At 39.3% G+C, this 27,160-nt stretch overlaps 1 protein-coding gene across 1 annotated transcript in view; it reads left to right on the top strand.

Annotated features, from left to right (window-relative positions):
• Nucleotides 1-6,777, top strand: part of LOC121318621 (sodium- and chloride-dependent GABA transporter 2-like) — a 135,179-nt gene extending 128,402 nt beyond the window's left edge. The window contains exons 13-15 of the mRNA XM_041255491.1: nucleotides 316-416; nucleotides 3,954-4,124; nucleotides 5,279-6,777. Coding sequence (XP_041111425.1) covers nucleotides 316-416; nucleotides 3,954-4,124; nucleotides 5,279-5,443 — 437 coding nt within the window. The 3' untranslated portion in view covers nucleotides 5,444-6,777. The remainder of the gene's footprint in view (nucleotides 1-315; nucleotides 417-3,953; nucleotides 4,125-5,278) is intronic.
• The last annotated feature ends 20,383 nt before the right edge of the window (nucleotides 6,778-27,160 follow it).

Below are 27,160 nucleotides of genomic sequence, written 5' to 3'. Positions count from 1 at the left end.
GGATAAAGGTTTACTTATCCTGAAGTTAGGTATGTAGTATCATTGTCAAGAGCTACATTGACCCAAAAGGGAAATAGTCCAATGTTTGCGCAAAAATGTAATTTTACGATAATTAACGATTCTTCCGGTTAAGTAAATGCGAGTTATAAAGTAAACTGATATATTTATAGTACAGTGCATGTTTACCAGTTCAGATTATGAAGTTCATTAAAAGGTCACGTTTTTCAGTTGATGTTTTAGTTGTGCAGAGATTTAATAATTCCTAATAGAAGTTGGCTTTTTTGCTGTCCATAATTCACTGTGTCTCTCTTGTAGGTGCTGATCGTTTCTATGACAACATTGAAGACATGATTGGTTACAGACCTGGACCTCTCATCAAGTACTGCTGGATGTTCTTCACTCCTGCTGTCTGTGCTGTAAGTTTTTATTGTATTGTTTTTCAGATGCATACAGTCAGCACTTGAATATCCGTTATCCAGATACAAGTTAACACTTAGATGTCCGTTACCTAGATACTCGTCAGAACTTGGATATCCGTTACCCAGATACATGTCAGTCGTGTTTTACTACAATTGTATTAAGAATACAATCAATCCAGTTAGAAAAAGGGGTTTTATTTATTATAATCCTGGTCTGGTGACCAAACAATAATTCCAGGGAATAAACAGCAATGTGTATTGCACTGGAAACAAAAACGGGTTGCAGTTCCAAATAATAAACACACGTATCTTTCCCACAATGTACAAACACGGTCACCAGTGCTGGGTGCGTGCTGCAGTGCTCGTGGTGGGTGGTACAAGTTTATTCATGAGAAAAGTGAAGTGCTGTTTTGGGTTTTGTGCTGGTCCTTGGTGACAGCTCTGGAACATATTAGCCGTCTAATAATTAGAAACAAACAGTTATAGACAAACAAAACCACTCATGGTACTTTTTATCACTGGGTCTCTCACGGGTTCTTACAGGTTTAAATGCTCAAACCAAAATGAAGGAACAGATACATCGCTTTGACCCCTATTTATACCATCACTCAAGACTCCATGGTAAATGATTGCAGTTGCTCCTGTAATCCGCGACTGCCACATTATTTATCTTCCGGATCAATGAGTTAGTGTACCGAAGCTCTGTCTCTCTTCTACACGACCGACTTTCTTTTAACCATCAGAACAGTGTGTCAGGTCAAGTAGTTCAGAGGATAATGTTCCCATTACTTAGTGCCCTCACAAGTCTGGAGGGAGATTTACCACCAAGAATCATTGTCTTTCTGTAACATGCGCTTACACGTCATAAGCGATTTCCGACTCCGTCACCAGTTTTCTGATACAAAGCTCATTTCTTCAGTGTTACAATTCATTTAATTATACATCACAGCCTGTGTTTTTTTACTTGCATGCGCAAATCAGTCTGTTTTTATTGTGCATTTACACAGTGCTTCCTCCAGTTAATCAGCTGATGAAAATGCAGCCAAAACAAAGCAAACAAGACCAGCTACTGTAATGTAAAACAGTTAATCATTAAACAGTTGTAGATACTGCAATGCATTTTGTTAGTTTGTGATCTTTAATTGCTTTTGTGCATTTTCATTTGCAAGTGAACTGTGATATAAGGACCTTATCGAACACTACAGTATATTCTGCAATTTTAAATAATGACTTTGGATACTGTTTTAATTCTGGAAACTGTGTTTTTTTTTTTTTTTTTAATCTTTTTCTGAATTGCATTGCCTTTTACGTTTTATGCAGTTCTGTAATATTTTGATTTAATTTAATGGGGAATTTTACATACTGCTACAGTATGTACCAGATTTAAGTATGTACTGTATTACAGTCCACGTGTCGTCTCTTTTGGCAAGTGATATTTTCAGAATCATATCGTTCTGAATTAAAGTACTTTGTTGAAAATATAGCACTGTACCAACAAAAGCAATACAGTACATCTAAATGAAAGCCTACTTATTTTAAAACACAGTCCTTTCAGCTATGTATTTTTGACATTGTTTCTTTTTTGTATTCCCTGAAAAAATGTTTGTCTTTTACTGCTGTGTTATTCCCCAACTCGTGAGCTAACAAATTTCAATGAAAGCATCAATGACAGACCCCTCTGGATGAAAAACGAAACTAAGACGGACCATCTTCAAATAGTTAAGCATTCGACAGATTGCTGGAAATATCCTACCTTGACCCTGCTGAATCAAATCTTCTACCATCATAATCCATCTCATGTGATATGTCAGATATAAGAAAAAAAAGGAAAACCGGCAACATGCCAAAGAAAAGACAAATACACGCTGCTATTTACTCCTCTCTGTACAGTTCCTCAAATCCAAGTCATATTTTTTCTTTCCATACAAAATGTGTGCTTGCAGGGCAGGGGGTTGTTTGTGTGGTAGGGGGTAGGTTAGAGCGTGCTCACCTACATACATGTCAAATCAAATGAAATAATCAGATATGCGTTAAACTCATTTAATCTGTCACTGAAGTCAACATTTTATAGGGTCGGATATGTGAGTGCTGACTATCATATTCTCAGGCCACTGTATTATAAGTTCACGTTTTTTTGTATTAAATGGCTCAATATGGCAAATGTCCAGTTTTTTAAAAGAATATGTAAACTTCTATTTTTATATGGTATTTCACCTCCTGGCCAAAGAAATCTCTGTTTGCAAACCATGCATTCAGTTAGTGTTGTACTCATTTGGTTATTTCACCCGGAGGGTGACATTGTCTCACCCATTCAATGGCTTCTTTCTGTCATTAACCAAGCAAGTGCTAACTCTATGAAATGACATGCTTTCAGCCAGTAACATGACTGACCCAGAAGAACTGCTGAGGTGAAATGACTCAGGAAGTGCAAGAGTAAACAGACAACCTGAAAAATAAGGCTCAGAAACTGAGAGCTTAAGCCTAAAGAAGAACCAGATGTCAAGCTATAAAATGAAAATACATGTGTGCTATAACATGTTTTTCTTTCAGACACACATTTGAGACCTATTTAGCTAATGGTAGCTCAAAACAGTATTTATGAGGTTATTTTGTTAACTACAATTACTTAAACCCATTTTGATTATGGAAAACATCAAAACAGTTAAACACATGTTAACCCTTTGAGTAGTGCGAACGTACTGGTGCATTATTGAATTAATGGTCCCCAGGGAGTACGAACGTACTGGTACATTCTGCACATTTTGAGCTTTGAACTTGAACTTTGAACTTGAATTACTGAGTCTACAAAACTGCTGACAATCTGATATAGCAAATCTAGGTGTCTGTAACAATTTGTAGTGGTCTCTTGTGCCACTGCCAGATATTTACAGAATCACACACAACAAACCCAGTCACAAAATGTCAACAATATCTGAAAAACTGCGAGAAATGCTGTGTGAAAGAAGTACTAGAAATTATATTCGATTCCGATTTAAATTCTTCTACTGAATCAGGTGTTAGTGAAAATATCAGTGAAGAATTTTTACTTTCAACACCGATTGGCCCAAGCTCAGATAGTGTGACAAGGATCACTGACCTCCGTTCTCCTCACTGCCTTCATTCACCCTCACCACGTGTTTACCCGGATGTGATCTCTCTATCTCTCTCTCAAATTTTTTTTCGGGACGTGTTGTTGCTCCTGATCGTTGTTTATTGATTACCTGTTATTTTTGTCAAAACCTTTCTCTATGACAAAATAACGATTCATATTTATTTGTTTTGTTTATTTACGGTAAGAAATAGTTGTTTACATATTTTCATTGTGAAATAAATTGCTAATAGGCCTACTAACAAATGTGTCTGTGAGGAGTGTAAATATGAAAAATTAAAAAAAAAAAAAAAACTCACTCCAGTGGGCCCATCAAAACATTCAAAAACACACTACTCAAAGGGTTAAACAGCATATAGTTCTAGTTTTGAATATGATATAGGTCTTCTGATGTAGCCTCCTCCTGTACAATTCTCTCTTCACAGGGAACCTTTGCCTTCTCCCTCATCAAGTACACTCCGCTGAGGTATAACAAGAGTTATGTGTACCCCTGGTGGGGTTATGCCCTGGGCTGGCTCCTTGCCCTCTCCTCCATGGTGTGCATCCCCCTCTGGATCATCTACAAGATTGCCACCAGCAAGGGCACTCTGAGAGAGGTGTGAATTATCTTAAAACCAGTAAAAAAGTCACTCAAAGCTACAATTACCCACAATCATGATCTGTAGTAAAAATATTCCTGTTTCTACTACAATGCTCCATAATTTTGTCTTCACTTTAATTTATCTTAGAAGAAAGCAGATAGATCTTTTTGACAGTCCAGTTTCATTTACAGTCCCTATAGGTAAATACAGTATTATAAAAGGGGACCTTTTATCCAAATGTTGTTTCACAAAATACAAGAGTTTACATACAACACCCATCTTGTGCACCTATTCTCAAAGATTAATTGTTGGCACGTACAAAACCGTGTAATAATGTGATAATTACTTGCTCTACATGGTGTCTGGTGAATGTATGTTGCTTCATGGAAATGACCTGTACCATGGTGTTACCAAGTAAATACATCTGGTAACATCTTGCTATGTTATTACACAATTACCATGTAGCGTGTGAAGCATTGGTAATTACTAAGTTACTAGAATGTTATTACATGGCTAGTCAAGTGTTTGGTTCCAAATGTATGTTTGTTGTACGAATCAGACACACATATTCAGTTCCTATGTCAATAGGTTATTTTAGGCTGAAATGTGTATAAATACAATATAAGCACTGTCTGTGTAAGAGAACCACACACAACTGAACATCTTTGGAAAGAGATTAATTGATGGTTACCAAAGTTCCTTACAGAACAATGTAACCAGTTACATTACAAATTGTTACTTCTTAGGTACAGTTTATATGTTACAGAGATTTTTTTTATTAGGTCAGACTGCAGCTCTAAATATTTTTTGAAGATCCAGCACTCAGAACCCACACGTTTGCTCCTCAGATGTCGTTTTCCAGCAAGATGATATGAGAAGCGCATTCATGTAACATGACTTCACGTTATGCATTAGCTGTAGTCCATTTTTCAAATTTAACAAAAAGTAACTGTGAATGTTTTCACAAAATGCAATCTGTTTCGTTACTTGTCTGAAAGTTGGACCATCACAGTTACAAGTTACTGAAAAATGTAATCCTATTACATTAACGCATTACATGTAATTCATGGCTCTCCAACATTGGCTACCATTACCCCATAGATACCGTATCATGACAACACCACTGTACGGCTACATTGTTAACAGCAGATATTGTGTATTTCCCACAGCGTATCTGCCATCTGATAAAACCTTCTGAGGATCTACCCAAGACCAAGAAAGAGAAGGAGAAGCTCTTGGCCATCTTTGCTTCCGATAATGGCTTACACCAGCAGGACGGGGATCCCAACAGGGAGGGCTATGTCCTGGTGACCGACAAGGAGACCAACTGTTAGAACTTCATGAGCTGCTAAGAACGGAACCTTCCGGTTTTCAACAGGAACAGATCTATTCCACTTTACTCGATCCCTCAAATGTGATGGCTAAAAAGCAATGAAAAATCGTATTGCATCTGTGATAGTGGATGTGTAGCACACACATTTTTAAAATTTTATTTCCTGACAACTTAGTATTGATAAATAACTTTGGCCTGGCCTACTGTTGGTATGCTTTCATCTTCTGAATGTCCCTCACATAAAGTCGTCAATGTTTTTTGGGGTTTTTTTTGTACTTTTAACTGTTGAATAGAAGATACTTTGAGTGTGGATGACTGTTTGCTCAAGGATTTGATTAGGATTTGGTCCATCTTCACCAGTTTGATGTTGCTGGGAGCCCATTATTTGGATCTTTTAACAGTGTTCATCAAATGAGTTTTACAAATGTTATTAAAAAAAAAAAAAAAAAAATAGATTATTGTATTCATTCACATTTACTTGGACTGTCCTATAGTTAATATAGAAAGGTTTGTGCTATCCCAAATACTGCATATGTATGGTACAAGCAAGTTCCGTTAGTAAAGTCTAAACAATCGAGGGCCCTTTATTTTTAGGTATTAGCAACTTATATTTTAGTACTGCTTAAACTTGTATATTACTACTGTTTATACACTTTACCACTACTGTCTCATAAAGAGTGCAATACAGTAACTACAGAGTGAAGTTAGACTGCAGTTTGTGTTGATTAGTTAAAATGTTTCCTTAGGGATCTAGAATTGCAGTTATATAATTATGATGTGACAAGGCTGCAGTCTAACTACACACTATGATTTTTACTGATGAAAACTGCACAAAGGCATCTAAGTAAATAAACCAACAGCGACGGGTTCAAATATGTCATTCTGTCATAGTGTTGGCTGTCTGCTTAAGCAATAGTGCCCACTGGTGACTGTGATTGCTAAGCGCTGTGTCCCGAGCCGAGGAAAGATCAACTACCACACGGTAGAGCCTTCATCGAGAGAGCACAATCGCTATTCAAGGTTTTCTCATTTTCTTTAAAACAACACTTTAAAACATTTTAACTTTAACTTGTCATGATTCATCCCTTCCACTGAAAAAAAGTTTTAGTAAAATAGTCCCTAAAATATTCATAAAGGATCACATACATGAGAGAAATCTTGTAGTGTACCTGGACAGTGCCAGTATCTGAATGGAGCACTATTACTGAACTGCCCATGTCTCACTTTGTTGGTGTTGAAAGATGCTGAGATTGGCTGATTGGCAATTATGGTTAGAGGAATGGTTGCTTTTGTAAAAATATTGATTGGCTGGTTTTGGTGGAAAATAAAAGTAATTTGGACCACTTGTGTCTTTGTTTATTAATTGCTGTCCAATAAATGTGAACTGAGCCTCCATTAAGGCCAGTCAAAATGAAAAAGCTGGTACTTGTGTGGATTGAGTCTAAATATCACTCACAGTTGATGGTGTGACGTGGCAGAGGGCATCTTCTGTCTGATAGAAGCAAGCTATAGCTGGAAGCTGATGGTATTGAATTGTTTTCTAATTTTGACTAGTATCAAAAAATGGCCTCTAACTTTTGGGAAAAGGCAAAGCACGGATAAGGGTTACTATATATAGATATATATATATATATATATATATATATATATATATATATATATTGTGAGATAGCAGGGAGGGGATTAAAATTCCTCCCTGCTAAATCCATGTGAGAATGCACTGTGGGTGAACGGGCTAATTGCTTTAATTGTTTAATGATTTAGTTAGTCCCCTGCACCTGGTGATAATTATAAATTAGAGCCAGGTGCAGGGTATTTAAGAGAGGCAGCCAGACTGATCGGGGCTGCTGAGTGAAGAGCCCGACTGTGTGTGTGTGTGTGTCCAGTCGCATTGAAGGTGAAGTGCTGAGTGAAGCCAGCGTGAGTTTAACTTTTGGTGTGACAGGTAAACGGCTTACCCGTCCTGTGAGTAGTTAGGAACCAGTTTATGTTTAGTTAGAGCTCTAAAAGAGAGCTAGGTGTTTCTTTCTGTTTTGTTGGTTTTGTTATATTCATTTGTGTTTATTAAAAATAGCGCGTAAGCACTGAAAAATCCATTTCCGTTTCCTTGGGTCTGGTCTGAAAGGGGCAACGAACTCTATGAGTGCGAAGGATCTTTCACTAATATATATATATATATATATATATATACTGCCTTGAAAAAGTATTCAGCCCCCATCCCTTTTTTCACATTTAAGAGTCTCACAGTCTAGGACTTTGATGCATTAAATTGGGAAAATTTAAAAACATAAGAAAGTTTACAAACGAGAGGAGGCCATTCGGCCCATCTTGCTCGTTTGGTTGTTAGTAGCTTATTGATCCCAAAATCTCATCAAGCAGCTTCTTGAAGGATCCCAGGGTGTCAGCTTCAACAACATTACTGGGGACTTGATTCCAGACCCTCACAATTCTCTGTGTAAAAAAGTGTCTCCTATTTTCTGTTCTGAATGCCCATTTGTGACCCCTGGTCCTTGTTTCATTTTTCAGGCTGAAAAAGTCCCTTGGGTCGACATTGTCAATACCTTTTAGAATTTTGAATGCTTGAAATAGGTCGCCACGTAATCTTCTTTGTTCAAGACTGAACAGATTCAATTCTTTTAGCCTGTCTGCATATAACATGCCTTCAGCCTGGAATAATTCTGGTCGCTCTTCTTTGCACTCTATTTTATCTAAAATATATTTTTTATAGCGAGGTGACCAGAACTGCATACAATATTCAAGATGAGGTCTAACTAGTGCATTGTACAGTTTTAACATTACTTCCCTTGATTTAAATTCAACACTTTTCACAATGAATCCGAGCATCTTGTTAGCCTTTTTTATAGCTTCCCCACATTGTCTAGATGAAGACATTTCTGAGTCAACAAAAACTCCTAGGTCTTTTTCATAGATTCCTTCTCCAATTTCAGTATCTCCCATATGATATTTATAATGTACATTTTTATTTCCTTTGTGCAGTACCTTACACTTTTCTCTATTAAATGTCATTTGCCATGTGTCTGCCCAGTTCTGAATCTTGTCTGGATCATTCTGAATGACCTTTGCTGCTGCAACAGTGTTTGCCACTCCTCCTATTTTTGGGTCGTCTGCGGATTTAACAAGTTTGCTTACTACACCAGAATCTAAATCATTAATGTAGATTAGGAATAGCAGAGGACCTAATACTGATCTCTGTGGTACACCACTGGTTACCACACTCCATTCTGAGGTTTTTCCTCTAATCAGTACTTTCTGTTTTCTACATGTTAACCACTCCCTAATCCATGTACATGTGTTTCCTTGAATCCCAACTGCGTTCAGTTTGAGAATTAATCTTTTGTGCGGGACTTTGTCAAAAGCTTTCTGGAAATCTAAATAAACCATGTCATATGCTTTGCAATTATCCATTATCGATGTTGCATCCTCAAAAAAATCAAGCAGGTTAGTTAGACACGATCTCCCTTTCCTAAAACCATGTTGACTGTCTCCCAGGACCCTGTTACCATATAGGTAATTTTCCATCTTGGATCTTATTATAGTTTCCATAAGTTTGCATATAATAGAAGTCAGGCTTACTGGTCTGTAGTTACCTGGTTCAGTTTTGTTTCCCTTTTTGTGGATCGGTATTACGTTTGCAATTTTCCAGTCTGTCGGTACCACCCCTGTGTCAAGAGACTGCTGCATGATCTTGGTTAGCGGTTTGTAAATTACTTCTTTCATTTCTTTGAGTACTACTGGGAGGATCTCATCCGGCCCAGGGGATTTGTTTATTTTAAGAGCTCCTAGTCCCTTTAACACTTCTGCCTCAGTTATGCTAAAGTTATTTAAAACTGGATAGGAACTGGATGACATGTGGGGCATGTTGTCAGTATCTTCCTTTGTAAAAACTTGTGAAAAGTAATCATTTAATATATTTGCTATTTTTTTTCTTCATCTACGATTTTGCCATTTGTATCTCTTAAACATTTAATCTCCTCTTTGAATGTTCTCTTGCTGTTGTAATATTGGAAAAACATTTTGGAATTGGTTTTAGCTCCCTTAGCAATGTTCATTTCTATTTCTCTCTTGGCCTTTCTAACTTCCTTTTTGACTTGCGTTTGCAGTTCTGTGTACTCTTTCTGCGTACTTTCTTTTTGGTCCTTTTTTAATGCTCTGTAAAGTGCCTTTTTTCGCTGAATATTTTTTTTAATTGATCTATTAAACCATTTTGGCAATTTAGTTTTACATTTAGATTTGTCTACTTTAGGGATGTAATTGTTTTGTGCCTCTAGTACTACATTTTTGAAGAACAACCATCCTTCTTCTGTGGGTGTTTTCTCTATTTTACTCCAATCTACTTCTGTTAGTCTCTGTTTCATACCTTCATAGTTTGCTTTTCTAAAATTGTAAACCTTAGCTTTAGTCATTACTTTTCAGGTTTTAAAAAACACTTCAAATGAGACCATGTTGTGGTCTGAGTTTGCCAGTGGTTCTCTGACCTCTGTTTTAGTTATTCTATCTTCGTTATTTGAAAAGACTAAATCAAGGCATGCCTCCCCTCTAGTCGGTGCCTTGACAAATTGTGTTAGGAAGCAGTCATTTGTCATTTCCACCATTTCTATTTCATCCTTCGTGCTACCCACCGGGTTTTCCCATTTTATTTGGGGGAAGTTGAAATCCCCCATTAGTATGGCTTCTCCTTTGCTACACTAATTTCTAATGTTATTGTATAACAGAGTATTGTGCTCACCGTCTGAATCTGGCGGTCTATGCTCCTATTATTATGCCCTTTTAATTTTTGTCCGTTATTCTGACCCATATTGATTCAGCTTTATTTTCTTTGTCCAGGTTTAACACCTGGGCTTCAAGACTGTTTCTTATGTATAGCGCTACCCCTTCTCCTCTTCTGTCCTGCCTGTCTTTCCTATACAGTGTATACCCACAAATATTATATTTGTCCCCATCACTCTCAGACAACCACGTTTCTGTAACACCTATCACATCATAGTTACCTGTTAGTGCAGTAGCTTCAAGTTCTAGTTCTAGTTTTTGATACTTCTAGCATTTAGATAAATACATTTAATGGTTGTCTTACCTGAGCTGTTGTTCTTGTTTTGATTTGGTCTCCCTTCTGTTTTTTTTGTTGATTTCTCCCCCCTTCCTTTCTAGTTTAAATGCTTCTGAACCTGCTCGAGGATCTTTCTCCAAGTAGACTGGTTCCCTTGTTATTTAATTGCAGTCCATCCCGTCTATACAGATAGTCCTCGTTGTAGAATGTGGTCCAATGATCAAGATAGGTGAAGCCTTCCCGTGTGCACCACATCTTCAGCCATGCGTTTTGATTAATTATTTCCAGCTGTCCATATGGTCCTTTGCAAGGTGCCGGTAGTATACCAGAAAATACCACAGTTTTGGTTTTCTCTTTTAATTTCCTTCCTAGCTCTCTGAATTTGTTTTGCAGGGATTTTGGTCTGTCTCTTCCAATGTTGTTTGTACCGATGTGGACGACTACTACCGGGTCGTCTCCTGCTCGTTCTAGGAGCCTGTCCACTTTCTCAGTGATGTGCTTGAATGAGGCTCCCGGAAGGCTGCACACTGTTGTAGTAAGGGGGTCCAAACTGCGAATTGAACTTGCTGTGTTTCTCAATATGGAGTCCCCAACAATCATGACCTCCCTTATTTTGGTCTGGTCACCACTGTCAATGGGGTCCTGGATGTTGTTTCTTTCATTCTCTTGTTGTTGGTTCTGCTCATCAAAATTCTGAAGTGACTCAAATTTGTTGGTTGTTTTGATTTCTGGTGGTTGTGTTTGACGAAGTTTCTTTTTTTCCCTGCTTCTGCCTACCTGAAACCAGCTGTTCTGACCTTCTATCTCCCTGGTGGCTTTCAGTCTGTTAGGGGTGATGCAGACTTCCATGAATTGTGGGTGTGCCAGTTCCTCAAGATCCTGTTGCTGTCTCACTTCTTCCAGCTCCATTTCTAGCATACTTACTAGTTTATGCAAATCGTGGATCGTGCAGCACTTTACGCACACTTGGTTTAGCTCCCCTGGGTTTTCTCGGATTTCCCACATCAAGCAGGTGTCTCAGATTATTGGCTTGAAGACCATGTTGAGGGTTTTTCTTTTGAAGTTTAGTTTCTTCTGTAGCCGTCAACCTGCTTTCAAACTGCTTCTAAACTGCTCTGTACTTTTCCACGTCTGTACTTCTCCCACTCGCTGTCGCTGGGAAGACTGCCTCGTTTAACTGCGTTGTTCTGCTGTGCTGTTGGCTCCTCCCCTCGCCCGTGTCTCAGAACGGCGCTGAATTTGAATCAGCTGCTCTGAGTTTCATCTTTTTTGTTATCAGAAAAACACATGCGGCTGTTTGACTTTGAGCTGCTGCTGTGTTTTCCCAATGTCCTCTGTTTTCTGATTAAAGCAATTCAAGATGCAATTTTTCCTTACTGCTTCTAAACTGCTCTGTACTTTTCCACACCTGTACTTCTCCCACTCGCTGTCGCTTCCACTCGCTGTCGCTCAAGTCACACATTCTTCTTCACAGAGGCCACCCAAAAAAGAAAGAAAATAGTAAACAATAAAATAATAAAATTAAAAAAACTGAAATGTCATCATTTTTTAAGTATTCATGCCCCTGGGTCAATACTTGGTTGAACCACCTCTGGCAGCTATTACAGACAGTAGTCTTTTCAGATAAGTCTCTATTAACTTTGCACACAGTGATGGAGCAATATTTGCCAATTCCTCCTTCCAAAATTGCTCAAGCTGTGTCAAGTTAGTTGGGGAACTGTGATGGACAGCAATTTTGAGGTCTTGCCACAGATTTTCGATGGGATTAAGGTCAGGACTTGGCCACTCAAGGACATCTATTTTCTTCATTTTAAGCCACTCCGTGTTGCTCTGGCAATGTGCTTTGGATCATTGTCCTGTTGAAAGACAAACTTCTTCCACAGTTTGAATATTTTGGCAGAGGGGTGCAGATTTTTATCCAGGATTTCTCTGTATTGTGCGCCATTCATCCTGCCATCAATCCTGACAATATTGCCAGTCCCTGCTGCTGAAAAGTATCCCCATAGCATGATGCTACCACTGCCACATTTTACGTTGGGGATGGTGTTACCTGGCTGGTGTGCAGTGTTTGATTTGCGCCACACATACTGCTTAGCATTCAGGTCAAAAAGTTCCACTTTAGCCTCATCAGATCACAAGATGTTCTGCCACATAACTGCAGTATCTTCTAGGCGATGTTTTGCAAACTCTTTGCAGGCAAGGATATGTTTTTTTTTTCAGCCAGGGCTTCTTCCTTGCCACTCTCCCATGAAGGCCCTTTTTGTGGAATGCCTTGGAGATTGTTGATACATTAACATCATCGTCCATCGCAGCCACTGACTTCTGTAATTCATTCACAGTCACAGTTGGCCTCACAGTAGCTTCCCTAAGAAGTGTCCTTCTTGTCCGGCAACTAAGATTAGAGGGGCGGCCTGATCTAGGCAGTATGGTGGTAGTTTTGTATTTTTCCCACTTATGTACGATAGAACTCATTGAGGTCTGAGGGATGTTTAATGCCTTTGAAATGGTTTTGTATCTTTTCCCAGATTTGTGCTTCTCTGTAATCACATCCCTGACTTGCTTAGAATGCTCTTTCATCTTCATTTTGATTCTTTCTTTTGAAAGTCTCTCCCATACTGTGGGACCATGCAGAGAGAGCTGCATTTATCCTCACAGATTAATTTAAATCAGGTGATCCATTAATTTCTTACACAGGTGGAGTCCATCAACAAACAAACTTATTCTCAAGGCACTATATATATATATATATATATATATATATATATATATATATATATCCTCTAAATATGGCTCACTCTAAACGTGATTTCGTTTGCCCTTTTAAAGTGATAGGCACAGACACAAACTTGAATTTTTGCACTTCTGTGTCTGTGTTTTGAACAAAACAAAAATGAAAACAAAACCAGTAATATGTACTATAGCTTATGTCAAAAGTTTGATTTATGACCTTTTTGAACTTATTTATGAATGTTGAAATATAATGAGGGGACGTGGGATTTACTCCCCTGCACTAAAATATATTCCTCATATATATATATATATATATATATATATATATATATATATATATATATATATATATATATATATATATATATATATATATATATATATAGTTATATTATGTGTATATAATATATAGACCCCTTGTATTTAGCAAGTGCTTATAAACAATATATATTTTAAATGTAAAGAGTTTGAAATAAAAATTATTACCATTGGTAGGATTTGAAACCCAGGCTGACAATTGAGACAAATGGATCTTAAGTCCATCGCCTTAACCACTTGGCACAACAGTTTTTTCTTAAAACAGTTAAATAGAAAATAAGAATTTAGCTTACCGGGGTTCTGAGAATCATGGTGGTTAGGTGTCTGAGCAAAAGGTTAAAATGATTGAGACTACGAAGGGTTTTTTTTTTTTTTGTTTTTGTTTTTTTTAAAGGGCAAGTCTGAGCATGTTTTTTCAGACCTCATAAAAGGAGGAAAATATTTGTGCTGATTATTAGAGTGTTACACAAGACGTCTCATACCGTTGTTAATTCCTACTCTGAGAAAGTGGATCTTGAGGATCAGCAAATGTCTGAACTTATAAACGCCTTTAAAAAAAATGCACATTAGCCCTTCCTCAGAGGCTAAAGAAAAAAACCACAGAATGTAAAAAAAGTGCAAGAGAGTCCAAGCAAGGGGCCTTTAAGCATCAGTTTCAAGGATACTCTGTGTACAGTACATACTCCTCTGTGGACTGAAGTGAAAATAGAACGAAATGAGAAAGAGGGAGGTGGCTGCTTTAGCGTAATTCTGAAAATGCCCCATAGGGGTGGTGCCTCAAAGACCCTATACATGAATCTCTGATCCTCAAAGGATCCCCATGGGGCCAGAGGCGTCATCACACCTCATAGACCTACACCTAATCTTTGGGAGCATACTAAAGGGGTCCCCACAGGCCCTTTTGATTGAAGGAGCCTGCGCCATGTCTTCTGCAAACTTTAGATACTTCTCTGAAAATGTCATTCTTGAACCTTGCGGTCTTGAGATGGATTGGAACAGTGAAGAAATGACCCAGCTTATAAAAGACTTTGAAAATGTCCCCCTCCTCAACCCTGCAGAGTTTGACGACATCGACGGTCCTTTAGGCATCTCTTTTGAAAAGGTATTAAAGATCTCTATGGGTCTCATAGCTTCTCTATTGGAAGTGATAATCGACCATAATATGGTGAAAAATTGCCACGGTTGCGAAATTGATCACCCGAACCAGCTGAGACACAGCTGCCTTTTTGATCGACATTTTGAAGAAATACTAGAAAAAATGCACGTCTGTGGCTGAAACTTCTGGTGGCTAAAGCTCTAGCTTGTTTCAATTTCCATCCATCTTTGACAAAACTTCAGAAACTGGTGGAAGATATCTTAACAGAGCTAAGACCAGAACACAGCATTAGACAAGAAACCCTGGATGACAAGACCGAGACATTGTTAACAAAATAACCAAAGCTTTTTACCATCGCAGTTTTACTAACCCCCAAGCTCCTTTAACTTATTGTGGAGCCTGTGACTTTGAAAATGGGGAACGTCCAGACTCCAGCAAAACTGCAGCTTGCAAGAGACTCTTTCAAAACCTGATCCCCGTAAATGTAAAAATGTTCAACAATTTAAAAAGTGTAACTGGTTTAATCCATCAAGATGTTGATGCTCAAGAATGGTTAGAGTTGGTAGATACGCATGTAAAAAACACTGTAACCAAATAAATGCATTTTTAATGAATATATTACCTAAAATGTTTGATGATATAGAAGAAGAATGAAAATGTTCACATGTCATTGTTTTGTATGCTTATATGACGGATGTCTGTTTTTATAACATGGCAATGTTTTTAAGAGATGAAGATATATCAAATGTTGTACAAAATGTACTGCTCGGAAAAGGACTAGATCGGAAAGGTGACGTGGCACCCGATGAACAATATAAAAATGATTTGAAATTAGTCTATAAACCTATAGAAAGATTAATTTATATAACAAGTACTACTCCCTTTATGATTTTTGCCAAAGAACAACTCGGACAAATGTTGGGATTTCGTGAGACTATAAAGGGTGAAACTACATGACTATTAGGCCCTATTGAGGCTAAACTGTATAGTGCTTATTTGAGGACCATCTACCCTGCTGATATACGAGCGGGTTTTTATACCATGTATGTCTATACAGACATCATTACACATCAAGCCGTTGGAGACAGTTATGTGCCTCTAATGTATGGAGCATAGGGGGTATTTTTTGAAGTCTTTTCAGAAAAGCTTTACCGTTACTTAGAAGGGGTTTTGAAATAGTTAAACCTCATTTTAAATCAGCCCCAAAAAATATTCTTAGTGACGTAGTGTCAAATGTCCTAACAAGTCATAACCCTCCTAACCACAACAAGAGCCAGTCAGGGGAGGGATTGATGGTGATGTCCAGAGGCTACAAGAGAAAACGTAGCAAACCCTCGGGATCTCGCTAACATCATCACAAAAAGGCTAAACCCTCTACATTCAGGTCATTTAGTAGCGGTAACTGAAAAAGGAGCAAGAAACCAAAGACTCACAGAACAAACAGAAACATCTTTTAAATCATGACTCTGGTACATCATGTCTCAAGAATGTGTGAAATCAGAATTGGATCTGTTTACTATCCCCTATACACAAACGAGTATCGAAAAAAACCTTTATGTGGAAATTCCCCCCTTTTTGCCTTGTCTGACATGGCTCTGCTCGAATCTTACATAGCGGGAAATGGGGAAGATTATCTTGATTTGAATAATACTCTTTTAAGACTTTCATTCAAAATTTCTAGTGATCAAGTACCCAAAGGAAAAATAAAAAAAAACTTCTGGCGATACTCATTGTCAACACAGACCCCCAAAATTATCCTGGAGAACACTGGCTGGGGATTTATCTAAAAGAAAAGGGTCAGAGAGAGTTTTTTTTATTTTTCCTTTGGGTAGCTGATCACTAGCTAGGACCCCATAAAAATACTTTTCAGTCAGAGGGTTGTTGGATAGCAACGTTGTAAGTTGTAAGTCTAATAAAGTCTAATCGATCAATTATCAGCGGTTTGTCTTTGAGATGTCTACCCGTGGCTTGTATTAGACTGTAATATTCACAGACGGGGCTGTGTCTTGCTGTATAGTCGGGTTGTAAAGGTTTTGAGGGGACTTGTTCACCATCGACGTACATACTATAAAGTTACCGGCAAAGTGTTTAAAGGTAAAGGGTTTTTAGCAAAAGAACCGCTAAAAGCGTAATTAACTATTAAACCAATAACCACAAACTTTGATAACGGCTCCAGAAACAATTCTCCTGATTACATACCCTACTTCCTCTAGGAATACTGAAAACTCTCATAGCCACTCTATCAATAGGATATTTTGCATGACAGGTCATCAATGCCTGGGCATGACCAATTCTAACCTCCGGGGCTACTTTTACTTTTTTAATATAGAGAGAGGCTTCTAAAATTTTAACTTTGAACGCTTCTGCTGCATCAGACATTAAAAAAAATTGTCACTGGCCCTAACAATTTAAATTTTCAAGTCAAAACCATTTAGCATGAGTTTCTCTTGAAAAAATATATCTGAATGCAGGGGTCCTAAAAGTTCAACTGTCTGGCTCATTCTGGTAAAAACATGCAGTTTAACTAAACCTTCATTAGCCCCTGCAGGATCAGCCTCATTCATGCGTCCTGGGTTATCTTTGTAAAACAATCCGGCTGTGAATTGAAATCCTAGGGTGCCCTTACTAAAGTTTAGCAGTGCTTCTATAATGCTACGGTAAGGATAAGTATTACTGCTTTGATAATTAGGCGGTTTCCTAAAGTTCCATCCACTTCTGAAAACATGGTAGCCACAGGGTAATTGATAATACCAGCCTTACTGTCCGCAACTAAATCAGAGCCATCAGCCTTAGTAATTTTGCATGAAAGTCTTAAAAGAGTATTATTCAAATCAAGATAATCTTCCCCATTTCCCGCTATGTAAAATTCGAGCAGGTCTGTTTCAGACAAGGCAGACAGGGGGGGAATTTCGACATAAAGGTTTTTTTCGATACTCGTTTGTGTATAGGGGATAGTAAACAGATCCAATTCTGATTTCACACATTCTTAAGACATATGATGTACCAGAGTCATGATTTAAAATAGGTTTCTGTTTTTCTTTGTTCTGTGAGTCTTTGGTTTCTTGCTCCTTCTCCGGTTACCTCTATTAAATGACCAGAATGTAAAGGGTTTAGCCTTTCTGTGATGATGATAGCGAGATCCTGGGGGTTTGCTAAGTTTTCTCTTGTAGCCTCTGGACATCACTATCAATCCCTCCCCTGACTGGCTCTTGTTGTGGTTAGGAGGGTTATGACTTGTTAGGACATTTGACACTACGTCACTAAGAATATTTTTTGCGGCTGATTTAAAATGAGGTTTAACTATTTCAAAACCCCTTCTAAGTAACAGTAAAGCTTTTCTGAAAAGACTTCAACAAATACCCCCTATACCCTCTCCGTACATTACAGGAGCTCCAGAAAATCCAGGTAAACCATTACCGGCTTGATTTTTGTAATAATTGATATAAGGATTGACATATCCCTGAGGTCTCATTTTTCTTTTCAATTAGGTGTAAAAAAAGAGGCTTCACAGGTCGGAAATGCAACTTCACTACAACCTTTCCAAAATGGAATGGCACTAACTTGTTTTGATCCGTCTTAATTTGTTTAGTTATCGTATCGAAGTTGGTCTTGCTGAGTGGTACGTAATGAGGTCTGTCGTAAGTTACAGTGATTATATCGTTGTTTTTGCCTTTAATAGGGACACACCTTAGAAGAGGCACATAGCTACCTCCAACGGCTTGATGTGTAATGATGTCAGTATAACATACATGGTATAAAAACCCGCTCGGATATCGGCGGGGTAGATGGTCCTCAAATACGCACTATACAGTTTAGCCTCAATAGGGCCCAATAGTTATGTAGTTTCACCCTTTGTAGTCTCACGAAATCCCAACATTTGTCCGAGTTGTTCTTTGGCAAAAATCATAAAGGGAGTAGTACTTTTTTATATAAATTCATCTTTCTATAGGTTTATAGACTAATTTCAAATCATTTTTATATTGTTCATCAGGTGCCACGTCACCTTTCCGATCTAGTCCTTTTCCGAGCAATACATTTTGTACAACATTTGATATATCTTCATCTCTTAAAAACATTGCCATGTTATAAAAACAGACATCCGTCACATAAGCATACAAAACAATGATATGTGAACATTTTCATTCTTCTTCTATATCATCAAACATTTTAGGTAATATATTAATTAAAAATGCATTTATTTGGTTACAGTGTTTTTTTACATGCGTATCTACCAACTCTAACCATTCTTGAGCATCAACATCTTAGACTTTTTAAATTGTTGAACATTTTTACATTTACGGGGATCAGGTTTTGAAAGAGTCTCTTGCAAGCTGCAGTTTTGCTGGAGTCTGGACGTTCCCCATTTTCAAAGTCACAGGCTCCGTAATAAGCTAAAGGAGCTTGGGGGTTAGTAAAGTAACACACAGTTAAACAAAACAGAAAAAGTACAACCCTATGACTAAACAAACATAAGAACATAAGAAAGTTTACAAACGAGAGGAGGCCATTCGGCCTGTCTTGCTCCTTTGGTTGTTAGTAGCTTATTGATCCCAGAATCTCATCAAGCAGCTTCTTGAAGGATCCCAGGGTGTCAGCTTCAACAACATTACTGGGGAGTTGATTCCAGACCCTCACGATTCTCTGTGCAAAAAAGTGCCTCCTATTTTCTGTTCTGAATGCCCCTTTGTCTAATCTCCATTTGTGACCCCTGGTCCTTGTTTCTTTTTTCAGGTCAAAAAAGTCCCTTGGGTCGACATTGTCAATACCTTTTAGAATTTAATCTTCTTTGTTCAAGACTGAATAGATTCAATTATTTTAGCCTGTCTGCATATGACATGCCTTTTAAACCCGGAATAATTCTGATCGCTCTTCTTTGCACTCTTTCTAAAGCAACAATATCCTTTTTGTAGCGAGGTGACCAGAACTGAATACAGTATTCAAAAGAAGGTCTTACTAATGCATTGTACAGTTTTAATATTACTTCCCTTGATTTAAATTCAACACTTTTCACAATGTATGTTGGCCTTTTTTATAGCTTCCCCACATTCTCTAGATGAAGACATGTCTGAGTCAACAAAAACTCCTAGGTCTTTTTCATAGAGTCCTTTAATTTCAGTATCTCCCATATGATATTTATAATGCACATTTTTATTTCCTGCGTGCAGTACCTTACACTTTTCTCTATTAAATGTCACTTGCCATGTGTCTGCCCAGTTCTGAATCTTGACTAGATCATTCTGAATGACCTTTGCTGCTGCAACAGTGTTTGCCACTCCTCCTATTTTTGGGTCGTCTGCAAATTTAACAAGTTTGCTTACTATACCAGAATCTAAATCATTAATGTAGATTAGGAATAGCAGAGGACCTAATACTGATCCCTGTGGTACACCACTGGTTAACACACTCCATTCTGAGGTTTCTCCTCTAATAAGTACTTTCTGTTTTCTGCACGTTAACCACTCCCTAATCCATGTACATGCGTTTCCTTGAATCCCAACTGCGTTCAGTTTGAGAATTAATCTTTTGTGCGGGACTTTGTCAAAAGCTTTCTGGAAATCTAAATAAACCATGTCATATGCTTTGCAATTATCCATTATCGATGTTGCATCCTCAAAAAAATCAAGCAAGTTAGTTAGACACGATCTCCCTTTCCTAAAACCATGTTGACTGTCTCCCAGGACCCTGTTACCATATAGGTAATTTTCCATTTTGGATCTTATTATAGTTTGCATATAATAGAAGTCAGGCTTATTGGTCTGTAGTTACTTAATTCAGTTTTGTTTCCCTTTTTGTGGATCGGTATTACGTTTGCAATTTTCCAGTCTGTTGGTACAACCCCTGTGTCAAGAGACTGTGCATGATCTTGGTTAGCGGTTTGTAAATAACTTCTTTCATTTCTTTGAGTACTATTGGGAGGATCTCATCCGGCCCAGGGGATTTGTTTATTTTAAGAGCTCCTAGTCCCTTTAACACTTCTGCCTCAGTTATGCTAAAGTTATTTAAAACTGGATAGGAACTGGTTGACATGTGGGGCATGTTGTCCGTATCCTCCTTTGTAAAAACTTGTGAAAAGTAATAATTTAATATATTTGCTATTTTTTTTCTTCATCTATGATTTTGCCATTTGTATCTTTTGGACATTTAACCTCCTTTTTGAATGTTCTCTTGATGTTGAAAAACATTTTGGAATTGGTTTTAGCCCCCTTAGCAATGTTCATTTCTATTTCTCTCTTGGCCTTTCTAACTTTTTCTTAGAAAAGTTAAACTTTTCTTTCTAACCTTTTTGACTTACGTTTGCAGTTCCATGTACTCTTTCTGTGTACTTTGTTTTTGGTCCCTTTTTAACACTCTGTAAAGTGTCTTTTTTTGCTGAATATTTTTTTTTAATTGATCTATTAAACCATTTTGGCAATTTGGTTTTACATTTAGATTTGTCTACTTTATGGATGTAATTGTTTTGAGTCTCTATTTCTACATTTCTGAAGAACAGCCATCCTTTTTCTGTGGACGTTTTCTCTATTTTACTCCAATTTACCTCTGTTAGTCTTTGTTTTATAACTTCATAGTTTGCTTTTGTAAAATTGTAAACCTTAGCTTTAGTCATTACTTTTGGGGTTTTAAAAACCACTTCAAATGAAATCATGCTGTGGTCTGAGTTTGCTAGTGGTTCTCTGACCTCTATTTTAGTTATTCTGTCTTTGTTGTTTGAAAAGACTAAATCAAGGCATGTCTCCCCTCTAGTCGGTGCTTGACAAATTGTGTTAGGAAGCAGTCATTTGTCATTTCCACCATTTCAATTTCATCCATCGTGCTTTCCCATTTTATATGGGGGGGAAGTTGAAATCCTCCATTAGTATGGCTTCTCCTTTGCTACACGCATTTCTAATGTCATTGTATAACAGATTATTTTGCTCGCCGTCTGAATCTGGCGGTCTATAGCATGCTCCTATTATTATGCCCTTTGAATTTTTGTCCGTTATTCTGACCCATATTGATTCTGCTTTATTTTCTTTGTCCAGGTTTAACACCTGGGCTTCAAGACTGTTTCTTATGTATAGTGCTATCCCTCCACCTCTTCTGTCCCGCTTGTCTTTCCTATACAGTGTATACCCACAAATATTATGTTTGTCCCCATCACTCTCAGACAACCAAGTTTCTGTAACACCTATCTGTGGCAAAGTGGCTGGTAAAGGGAACAGGTTTAGCGGTGATGCGGTGCAGGAGTGATAGGCAGACAACGATATTTCCGTGAATTTGTGTTTATTTTCGTTTCCAGGTCTGGTGACCGTCAAATAATAAATCCCTGGCAATACACAACAATGTGTAAAGCACAGGGATAACAAAACAGGGCACAGTCCCGAACTAAAACAAAAGATGCGGTCACCAGTCCTGGGTGAGTGCAGACGTGCAGGTGCTCAGTGCAGACACAGGCTGTGTGGTGTACAGGGGTGCTCCGGATCGTGCTGACCCTGATGACAGCTCCGGATGTGTGTTTAACTGTCTATTATTGAAATACAAAAACAGTCAGTTACACGGACAGACACAATAACACAGAACACAAACTCAATTCACTCTGAGAGCTCCTCTATCAGTCCTTCTCTCTTCCACCATTTAACCCAAACAACGGAAAAGATCAGCGTTATCCTGGCCCCTATATGTAATCCCACATGACATCTAGGTAAACAGTTGCAGCTTCCCCTCATTTACCTTTCAGGTCAATACGGTCGTACAACGGAGTCTCGCTTCTTTCCAGGCTGACCCACTTCCCTGTCATGGAAACGAACTTTCAGGCCAGCCCTTCCAGATACTTCTTCTCCCGTTCTTTAGCGCCCTCACAGGTCGGAAGGAATATTTATCACCAGAACTCATTGTATTTCTGTTCACACCTCTCACATCATAGTTACTTGTTAGTGCAGTATCTTCAAGTTCTAAAATTTTGTTTCTGATACTTCTAGAATTTAGATAAATACATTTAATGGTTGTCTTACCTGAGTTGTTGTCCTTGTTTTGATGCAGTCTCCTTTCTGTTTTTTTGTTGATTTCTCCCCCCTTCCTTTCTAGTTTAAATGCTTCTGAACCTGCTCGAGGATCTTTTCTCCAAGTAGATTGGTTCCTTTTTTATTTAAGTGAGTCCATCCCATCTATAGTCCAATGATCAACATAGGTGAAGCCTGCTCGTTTAGATTAATTATTTCCAGCTGTCCATAGTCCTTTACAAGGTGCCGGCAGTATCCGAGAAAATACCACAGTTTTGGTCTTGTCTTTTAATTTCCTTCCTAGCTCTCTGAATTTCTTTTGCAGGGATTTTGGTTTGTCTCTTCCAATGTTGGTTGTATCGATGTGGATCACTACTACCAGGTCACCTCCTGTTCATTCTAGGAGACTGTCCACGTTCTCAGTGATGTGCGTGACAGAAGCTCCTGGAAGACAGCACTCTGTTGTAGTGAGGGGGTCCAAACTGCTAACTGAACTTGCTGTATTTCTCAATAAGGAGTCCTGTCACAAAGACGGCCGCAGTGGGTGACGACAGACCAGAAACAGGAACTGACTCAGAACAAAGGTTTTGGAATGGTGAAGGCACTGATGCGTAGTTTAATAATGAAACAGACAGAAAATAAAAGGTTTGTAACAAAAATAGCACATGACACGTGAGGCCAAAATAAATAGACAAACAAAACGAACAGACACTGACAAAAACAGAGTGGACGAATGCTACACAAAACAATTGATATTTATAATTACGCTTCTCACTCTCACCCGTTCTCCACTCCCAAACACACAACCCTGAGTGTGTGAAAACATGCTGCTTTTATGCAGCTGTACCGAGACTCGACCTCTAATCAATCATTCAATTGGAGTCGCAGTACAACTGCACCTGAATTAATAAAGTGAAATTCCCCGTGTTCACATATTACATTTTACTTGCAAGTGAAGTGCTGTGCAATCCTCACGCCTAAATACACATATACATTTTAAACACGTGTTACACAGACCCGTTTATATCCGTGTACCAATGACTATACACCAACATTTAACACACCACACCAAACATATATCAGAAAATACACACGGGGCGTGCACTTTGTCACATATACCCCCCCTTGTGCAAAGCATACATGGCCTCAATGGCCACCTCCCCCCTTAAAAGCCCAAAAGTCCAGCACAAAGTCCTGGGCCAGGAGCGGAGGTTTCCAGGGGCCCACAGCAGCAATGCTGACAGTGGGGTGGCATACTCCTGCCACTCTTCTGCTGCTGGTGGCAATGCTGGCAGCTTCCCAGCTGACAGCAGAAATGCCGTCAGCAGAGACATTAATAGTCCCCAGTCTGGCTCCTCCAGCCAGGGTAGTCCTGGCAGCGGAAAGGATGCTTGGGGGGTGGTTTCCTGACCTCCCCCCTTCTTCTGGCTCCTCCAGCCAGGGTAGTCCTGGCAGCGGAAAGGATGCTTGGGGGGTGGTTTCCTGACCTCCCCCCTTCTTCGTAGCCGGCAACTTCCCTTGGTAGAGCGCTGAACACAGTACTTCCGGCAGCGAAAGTGCTACAGTGGGAGCAGGTCTCCTGATCTCCCCCACAATCTCCGGCAGCAAAACTGCTGCTGGGGTTGGTGGTCTCCAGACCTCCTCCCCCTTGTTCGTGGCCGGTAGCTCCCCTTGGTGGGGTTCCAGCCATAGTACTTCCTGCTGCGATGCAGAGCAACAGGCAGCCCCGGGCGATGCGGAGCGGCTGGCATCGTTGGGTGAAACGAGGCAGGGAGTCAGGACAAGCTGGGGTGCGGGTGTTGGCCCTCTTCTTGGCAGTTCTTCCCCGTGCTTCCCTCAGCAGCCTATGCAAGGGCTGCTGAGGACCGCCAGCATCTAGTCCTGGTCCTTCTGGTGAAGGGAGAGGGAGTTCCTGCTCCTCTCCCCCTGATGGTGATGGAGGCAGCTCCAGCTCCTCTCCTTGTGATGGTGGGGGAAGTGATACCAGCAGGCATTAACCCTCTGCTGGTGGGGGAAGTGATACCAGCAAGCATTCACCCTCTGCTGGTGGACGGGAACCCAGCAGGCATTCACCCTCTGCTGGTGGACGGGAACCCAGCAGGCATTCACCCTCTGCTGGTGGACGGGAACCCAGCAGGCTTTCACCCTCTGCGTGAGGAGAAGGAGGCAGAGGCAGCTCCAGCTGCTATGCTCCTGCCATTGGAGGTGGCGGAGGCAGATGCAGCTCCTAATCCTCTCCTTGTGATGGTGGGGGAAGTGATACCAGCAGGCATAAACCCTCTGCTGGTGGGGGAAGTTATACCAGCAAGCATTCACCCTCTGCTGGTGGACGGGAACCCAGCAGGCATTCACCCTCTGCTGGTGGACGGGGACCCAGCAGGCATTCACCCTCTGCTGGAGGAGGAGGCAGAGGCAGCTCCTGCTGCTCTGCTCCTGCCGGTAGAGGTGGTGGAGGCAGAGGCAGCTCCTGTCGGTGAAGGTGGTGGATGCATGTAGTCTCCCGGCTCTCCCTCACTGGCTGGGGATTGGTGCGGCTCTCCCTCACTGGCAGGGGACTGGTGCGGCTCTCCTTCACTCGCAGGGGACTGGTGCGGCTCTCCTTCACTCGCAGGGGACTGGTGCGGCTCTTCCTCCTGTACTGGATACAGCAGTGGGACCTCTCCCTCTGGTGCTGGAGACAGCAGCAACAGTTCCTCTCCCTTTGGCTCTGGAGGTGAAACCAGCAGGCATTCTTCTTCTGCTGGTGAAGATGGGAGCTACATGTCATCTCCCTTCAGCCCATTGAGGATGCAGGTAGGAGTGGCTCCTCCCACTTGGAATGCAACCTGGTGGGGCAGTCCCATATCGGCAGCCAAGTAGTTAATCACCATGGCTGCCGGGTTCACGAAGGGCACTGGGTAAAAGTGTTGTTCCCAGCGTTCCTAACGTTCCCCATCTCTGGCCCACAGCAGGTCAACAACCAATGGGAGGTCCTCCCCGCTCCACTCCGGGTCCAACACCCAGTCCAGCATCTCCTCAGATGACGAAATATAAAGTAAAAGTATTCCTGTAAAGTTTTTACTGAAAAGGAATGGATGGATAACTTCAGAATATTGAAACTGACCATTGACTTATTGTATATATAGACAAGAGTTGTACGTTTTAGATGATTAGTTTGGTTTTAATGTAAGTATATAAACCCACTTTTTTAAGGATATAGCTGTGTAGGTTTAAGGAGCTGCGCATACTTCTGTTTTTTTTTTTAATGGACAAACTACTACGTATTGAAATAACAATAGTCAAAGTGAAAGACAAGACAAGACATTTGAGTTTTAAGACTTTATCTTACTGCCTCTGCCTTTGTTTTTTTCCCTCCATCTCTATCAGCAGAATATTTTAGCCATTATTTGGTGTTATCTTCAATTACACCATCAGTTGAATTAGCTGCTAGTGGATTTTTCCTCACTGATCCTGCAGAAATTAGAAATATGCATATGAACTATTAGAAAACATAAAATGTAAATATTTTTCTAATAACAAAAAATAAATAGACAAAACATATGTTTTTTATATATAGGTATTTGTATGTACACTCAACTGAAATGTTTTAAAAAAATGTATCTTTGAGTTTAGAACCTTTTCTAAACTTTGCACTACAGAAAAACTTTATAATCCAGCCAGCCCTCTGCAATTTATGGTAAATAAACTAGACCACCCTTTAAACAGTTATGTTTCTTAAAAAAATAAACTATTGTGCTACAGTTGTAAACTTAAATGCAGATACTTACAGAACACCACATTTTTTTAATTCAAGATTGCTGAAGGTACGCTTTTGACCCTTTCCCTTTCAGTTTAATTTCTTTGCTAAATCTGTGTCTAGTGTCCTCTTTAAAATTCTCCTGGTTGTTTCAAATATATAATATATATATATAAATATATATATATATAATATATATATATAATATATAATATATATATATCTGTCCCAACAGGGGTACTTAAAAATTATGCTTATTAATTAAAGAAGAAGACAAAATATTTAACAGTTGTGTAATGGATTCTTATTTCACATCAATTCTTGTACAAATTGGTTACCCAGCACAACTGATCACTATTAAAATAATACTAACGACTATACTGATACATTTATAATAATATATATATATATATATATATATATATATATAATATATATATATATACTATCAAGATAAAGTGAGCAAAAGCAAATGCAAAAGACTTATGGGTAATATAATTTTTCACAAGAGCCAATCATAAAGTGCCTATAGAAAGTCTACATCCCCTTTCAAAATGTCCACCTTTGTTGATTTAGAAAGCAGAAGGAAGCAAGTTTTCTTCTAGGACAACCTTGTACTTGGCTTGATTCATGCCAAAGCTGCCCGATTCCAACCTTGCTGAAGCACCCCCAGATCATCACCGATCCTCCACCTCATTTCACAGTGGGTGCGAGACACTGTGGCTTGTAGGCCTCTCCAGGTCTCCGTCTAACCATTAGACGGCCAGGTGTTGGGCAAAGCTGAAAATTGGACTCAT

The sequence above is a fragment of the Polyodon spathula genome, chromosome 7 (genome assembly GCF_017654505.1).
Source record: "Polyodon spathula isolate WHYD16114869_AA chromosome 7, ASM1765450v1, whole genome shotgun sequence".
NCBI classification, from domain to species: Eukaryota; Metazoa; Chordata; class Actinopteri; order Acipenseriformes; family Polyodontidae; genus Polyodon; species Polyodon spathula.
Note: the sequence above shows the minus strand (reverse complement) of the source record. Positions and strands in the feature narration are given on the sequence as shown.